Source organism: Vigna unguiculata, chromosome 10, assembly GCF_004118075.2.
Source record: "Vigna unguiculata cultivar IT97K-499-35 chromosome 10, ASM411807v1, whole genome shotgun sequence".
NCBI classification, from domain to species: domain Eukaryota; kingdom Viridiplantae; phylum Streptophyta; class Magnoliopsida; order Fabales; family Fabaceae; genus Vigna; species Vigna unguiculata.
In genome coordinates, this window is record NC_040288.1 from 29,921,199 (window position 1) to 29,928,306 (window position 7,108).

The following is a 7,108-nucleotide window of genomic DNA, read 5'->3' on the forward strand; positions in this document are numbered from 1 at the left end:
TCTTGAAGAGACATGGACCTAGAACATCTCGGCTTGAAAGCATGATGTGGGAAACACACCCCCTCTCAGTTTCAGTTACCATCGAAGTCCTGGAACTAGGGATGTCAAAAAAATTTGTTCATGATGTTAAGAACATAAACTAACAAATATTGATATCTCAAATAGTCTCTATTATAATATATATATATATATATATATATATATATATATATATATATATATATATATATATAAAATTGATTTATGAACCAAAGTCTAAATTAGTATCTAACATTATCTACTAATTTAGAATCTAATAATAATAAATAGGTAAAACCTTGATAGTTAATGTTAGAAACCAATTTAGAGTATAATTTACAAATTAATTATTTTTTTTATTAAGAATAGAGGCTATTTTAAATATCAATAAATTTTAGTTTAGAAAAGAATATATAATTTACTCAATATAATAATTAATTTTACTTGATGATTTCCTTCTAGTGATAAAAATGGAGTCTGGTACATCACATGCTCACAATATAAAATTGAAGGTTAAACAATGCCTAAATGCATTCATGTCAAAACCACACAAGTGAAACAAATTGGTATTTATATTTAACTTTTATTTTTCCAAAGTGACATACAAATTGAATAATTTCTACTTCATAAGAATTCAAAACTACCACTATTTTAATAAGCTTTGTAAGTGCACTCAAGCTTATGAGACCAATATATACCCACAAAGTTTCTACACTAAATATTGTTGCTTTCGAGACTAAAGACTAATAATAACTCTTTTCAATCTTATCTCAAGTTCACAGTCATTTTCAATAATACAGAGATTATCTTAAATCTCCATTATAATTAAAATCATTACAAATAAAAAAAATATTATATTTAATTTCATATTATTATAAAAAAACTATATTATTGAATATAGAAAGTATTTTAATTTTTCAGTTGTTTTCATAATTTTATAAAATTCAAGAACTTAAATATTACCCATAATATTATAAATTATATAGAATTAAGGTTTATTAAATTATTATAATATATAAGTATAATAAACTAAGTTTATCAATTACACAACTTAATTTAATAAAATATATATGTATAGAAATTATACTTTTATCTTTTATTTATTTTGTGATAAATTCATTCTGTATAAAAATTAATTAATTGAAAATTTTGAAATAAAATATACATAAGGTGACAACTAAGACGAAAACGTGATTCTTTATTTTTAAATTTAATCAAAATAAAGACAAGGTGTAAATATAAATTTAGGTTTACCAATATTTACACTTTCATTTCATTGTACCTTACAAGTATATTTGTGTATTATTATTATTATTATTATTATTATTATTATTATTATTATTATTATTATTATTATTATTATTATATATATATATATATATATATATATATATATATATATATATATATATAACAGAGAAAATATAGTTTAAACTTTTATGGGAAAAAACTACGTTTATGAATTAAAAAAAAGTAATTATACTTTGTTAGACATAAATTAAAATGTAGGAGAAAAAATTAATAATATGAACGAGTCAAATAATAAAGTTCAAATCTTATTTCTAATTAGTAATGTTTTTAAGGTAAATACTAATTTGATTTGCAAATTTCTAGCAAATATTAATAAATTTAATTAATTTATTCATCATTCTAATAGAAAAGATTAATGGATAAGTGACCATTGAAACATATTTTTGTTGTAACATTTTTTCAGAAGAGAGTGAAATTGAGTAAAGATATTTGTCACAACTACAATTCGAAAGATGACATGTAGCTTTTCTCTAGATAGAGTGTGACATTTTGAGGGGAATGTCACAATATTTGTACTGATTACATGTTTTGTGGCCGCAATGGGAGGTATTCTCTTTAGATATGATCTTGGTATTACAGGAGTAATGACTTCTATGGAACCATTTTGATGAGGTTCTTCCCTAGTGTGTACAAATAGATGAAAGATAAATTAGAAAGCAAGAATCAATATTGCAAATTTGACGACCAACTTCTTACATTATTCACCTCTTTCTTATACCTTGTTACACTAGTAGCTTCTTCTTTTGCTTTTACTACAACTAGAATGTTAGGGCGTAAAGCCTCTATGCTTATTAGTGGCTTATTTTTTCTTACTGGTTCACTATTGAATGGGTTTGCTGTGAATATTGAAATGCTTATCATTGGTCGTTTATTTTTAGGAATTGGAGTGAGATTTTGTAACCAAGTAAGAATTAACATGAGTTATACATCGTAATCATTTAATCTGGTTTATCTTTTTTATTTTCCAAGGAAAATGATGATTAACTTTTCCATCTTTGTTTATTGCAACAAAAGTCACTACAAAAAATTGAGGTAAATATGACGATTTTAATATGGCGGTTATAAAAAACCACCATAATTTGCTTCATAATACGACAGTTTTATAACTGCCATATTTTGTATGCAAAATATGGCGTTTATAAACGCTATTATACTCTTATTGTAGATTTCTCTCGTGGCCATCGTTTCCCGTAACACCATCTTTCCCTACACAGTTCCTCTTTTATTCACGTCTTATTTATTTACTTGTTTTCTTCACCTTTCATTTAATTATTTTTTATTACAAAATAAAATTGAATTTTAATAGCATTTGTAGGATACGAGACAAGATAAAACTCTCTCAAATCTCTCAAGTGAAGACAAAACCCTACAATGGACGTTTTTGTTCATGCCATTGAAGCCAAAGCCGCTTCCACAACCCCTTGTTGTTTTCAAACCCCTCACCGCCGGAGATAAGCCATCGTCACTGCTCAACATTTCCACAGAACTTCGTCGCGACTTCCTTCCCACTTCGATTGCGACCTAGCAACGACTCGACATTTCCAGTACTCCACCTTTCCACAACATCTCGTCATCAACCAAGACCAGCCCACCGGAGATCGACTCCCTCGCTGGAGATCGCAGAACTCATCGCTGCAAGTGGAGTTCCTCGCGACTTCCTTCGCCACACAGATTGGGCACCAACGCGTGCTTTGTTGAACAATGTCGAACAGGGTTTTGGATTTCGCTTTAGTCGCGATCCATTTCTCTCTCGTATTCACCGCACTGTGTATTCCTCCACCGCCCAAACCTTCAACGAATTAGGCACACCAGCAGTCTCCATGAGAATTCCCTCTGCATCTCTTTATTTCTGGCAAAGCAATTACTAGCACAGACAAGGTCTTTCCACCTCTTTCCCTCTGTTACAATTTCCATTTTGATTAGTTTGCACTTTGATTATTGACTAATATTTGATATATCTAACATTTACAAATGCAATTAGAATCTCGTTTGATTTGAGTTTTTTAATATTGCAATGTTGTGCCATTTCTTTTGATGTTGATATGATATTGCATCAATTCTTCATGGTGAGTGCTTGACAATGATTAGAATGTGTAGTGTCATTGCTTCTGAAACTAATAAATACATGACTTATTCTTGCATTGTAAGTACTAAACTATGTGATTAGATTATGTTGTGTCATTGCTTCTGATACTGATTGTGTTGTGATTTATCTGATTCTAACAAATGCAGCTCATGGGCATGAAATTGTTATTGAATGGCCAACAAGGATAAAGATAATTATTGGAGCGACTAAGGGCTTAAGCAACCTCCATAGCCAAGAGAACATTGTACATGGGAACCTCACATCAAGCAACGTACTATTGGATGAGCAAACAAAAGCCCACATAACAGATTTTGGTCTCTCAAGGGTGATGACAACTTCTACAAACACCAACATCATTGCTACTACAGGAAGCCTTGGCTACAATGCACCAGAGCTTTCCAAGACCAAGAAGCCTAACACAAAGACTGATGTGTACAGTCTTGGTGTCATCATGTTGGAACTCCTAACTGGAAAGCCATTTGGGATGATTTGCTTAGCACATTGAAGTTGGCACTGTATTGTGTTGATCCATCTCCTGCTACTAGGCTTGAAGTACACCTAGTTCTACGGCAATTAGAAGAGATCAAACCAGACTTCACTGCACGGGATGATGGAGCTACCACGGTTCAAACAACTAAGTAAAGGGTTGATGTTGAGAGTGATGTGTGTGTTGAGGAAGAAGATTACTTTGATTACTTGAGTTACTGGAGAAAGGATACACGTTTTTATTCTTTATTTATTTATTGTTTATGTGTATATAGAGTGAGATTTATTTTACAGTAAGTATTCTTTTTAACTTGGACCAATAATGTATGTTTTAAATATCTATATAACAAGTATTTCATTGAATGACATGATTTTGATTTTGATTTCCTTGATTGTTTTTCTTCAATGCATCTTCTTCTACCTTCGCACATTTTCTCATTCGAAATGATGAACATGGGATAGAGAAAGTTTATGTCCTATTACTATAGCAGTTAAATACCTACATATCCATTTCGTGACAAAGTAGAATAAAAACATGTTTGTCTCATTCTCTTCAAGGAATGCACCTTGTAGAAGAGACAATGCACCTTGTAAAAGAGACACATACTTATATTTAGCTTAAAATAAAAAATCCAACATATATCACATTCAAATTATGGCAGTTGAAACGTCATTATTTGTGCACAAAATACGGCGGTTCGAACTGCCATTATTTGCACAATGCATTTAATGGCGGGTGTTGCGACGTTTCGTCCAAGACTGTCATATTATTCATTGTGGTGGCAGGATATATGGCGGTACCCGTACTAGCCATACATGCAAAATATGACAGTCAAAACCGTCATTTTATACCCCAAATAACCGTCGTATTTAACAAATATTTTTGTAATGAGTCTGAAATGGGTCTGCCAAAAATTAAAAGAGCACTCAATATTGGCTTCCAAATGATGATCACAATTGGTATCCTAGTTGCAAACTATATCAACTATGGTACATCCAAGCATGCAAATGGATGGATGAATTCTCTAGGCGTTGAGCTGTGCCAGCAATTTTGTTATCTATATGATCTCTGTGTAGTTGAAACACCTAATTCTTTGATTGAAAGAGGAAAATATGACAAAACTAAGAAAATGTTTCAAACGATCTGTGGCATTGAGAAACTTGATGAGGAATATCAAGATCTTGATGAGGCTAGTGAAACAACAAAAAAATGTAGAACATCCATGGAAGAACATTACAAGACCAAAATAATGGCCTCAACTAACTTTCTGCACTTTTATTCCAGCCTTTCAACAACTCACTAGCATCAATGTCGTCATGTTTTATGCTCTGATTCTCTTTCAGATTTTAGGCTTCGGTGGTGATGCTTCACTCATGTCTGCAATTATCATTGGAGGTGTTAATGTTGTTGCCATACTAGTTTCTATCTTCACCATAGACAAGTTTGAAAGAAAAGTGTTACTTCTTGAAGGTGGTGTCCAAATGTTTATTTGTTAGGTAAAAGTTAATAAGTCCAATACATTTAAACTTTTGTAGCCCATAACTTCAATAAAACTTTAAACCTATCTAATTTCTCTTAAGAAATGGACTTAAACCTAATTAAGTCTTTCAAAATCAGCTTGTAAGTTGAGGTTCATATACACCTCAAGTATGAGACTAGATATTTAAGGATGGTCTGATAGCAACAAAATTATGTGTGACACTATAAACACAACAAATAACAAACCTTATCAGAATAAGCTTTAAATGATTCTAAAACCATCTTAAGAAGTAGACTTTAAGTTTAACTCAAACCAACGAAACAGACTTGTAAGATGAGATTAGCACTCATTTACATACTATAAATTGAGTATATATCTAATTGATGAGGGATCTCCAACAATTTATTGTATGTGAACTTGCATGATTCATTTAATAAATATTACTTGAACAACCATGGATACATTTGTATAACAAACAATCTTTTTGTGTATATATATGCAAGTTTCACGTATGATGACTCTCAAATTGTCTACAAGTTAAACAAAATGATTTATGTCATTCGTGTTTTCTCAAGCTTAGTTCTACCTTAATCTAGCCAAGATTTCATCCTACGAAGAATGATTTTATATGCTAAGTTTTCCTATTCCTCGACTCTTTTTCTTTTAATTTACATAGATGACATTATTATCACTAGAAATAACTCCATTAATACCTCTTTTATCATAAAACATCTTCACACTAATTTTTCTTCCAAGGATTTAGGTAAACTACATTACTTCTTGGAGTTGGAGCCACTTGGAATGATGATGGGTGTCTACACCTTTCCCAAGAAAAATATGCTCGTGATGTCCTCCAAAGGCAAACATAGTTGTTGTGAGGCCTTGTCTCACTCTCATGATCTCTTATCTACGTTTTACCAAAAATGGAAGTGTCTTTGTTGAAGATCCTTCATTCTATAGGTCAGTAGTGGGTGCTCTTCAGTATGTCACGATCACAAGACCGAAGATGGCTTTTGTTGTTAACATTGAGTGTCAGTATATGCATGCTCCTCAAGAGTATCACTAGAAAGCAGTCAAGTGTATGCTCAAGTATTTCATTGGTACTGTTTCAAGTGGCCTTCTTTTTCAACTAGCCAAGAATCTTTGTCTTTTCGATTTCAATGACTCTGATGGGAAATGACATAGATGATTGAAAGTATACAACTAGATTCTATGTTTTTCTTGGTTTAAATGTGATTTCCTAGTCTTCCCACAAGAAAAAAGAGGTTTCCAGAAGCACTACAAAAAGTTTAATTTCGAAGCTTTGTAGCTTTGCTTGCTAATCTCATTTAGGTCAAATCTCCTCTTAATGAAGTTCTGTTTCGGTTCCTCCTACCAACATTTATTCTGACAATCAAGGAGTTATACTTTTGGTAGCTAATCGTGTTATGCATACAAGACCGAAGCATTTTCAACTTAATGTGCATTTTGATAGAGACCACCTTCATCAGAAACTGGTTTTACTGATTCATATCCTAGCTCAATATCATGTAGTGGATGTCCTCACAAAGCCATTATCCTTTTCTTCTTTTGATATATTTATACAAAAACTTATGGTTGTTTCTTCCTCATATATAAGTGATAGGGGGATGTTACGTAAATAACTAATATGGGCCTCTATATATTATTCATGCATGCCTATCTATTCTCTATATCGTTTCTTTGTTAATCATAATATCCATATACT

The 7,108-nt window shown here is 31.6% G+C and overlaps 1 protein-coding gene and 1 pseudogene across 1 annotated transcript; both read left to right on the forward strand.

The window, feature by feature from the left end:
• The first annotated feature begins 1,868 nt into the window (after positions 1–1,868).
• On the forward strand, positions 1,869–3,920 carry LOC114165508 (proline-rich receptor-like protein kinase PERK9). The gene is made up of 4 exons (XM_028050114.1): positions 1,869–1,875; positions 2,495–2,519; positions 2,729–3,097; positions 3,497–3,920. The coding sequence occupies exons 1-4, from the start codon at positions 1,869–1,871 to the stop codon at positions 3,918–3,920; spliced, it is 825 nt and encodes a 274-aa protein (XP_027905915.1).
• Positions 3,921–4,800: 880 nt separating this feature from the next.
• On the forward strand, positions 4,801–5,398 carry LOC114165509 (annotated as a pseudogene).
• The last annotated feature ends 1,710 nt before the right edge of the window (positions 5,399–7,108 follow it).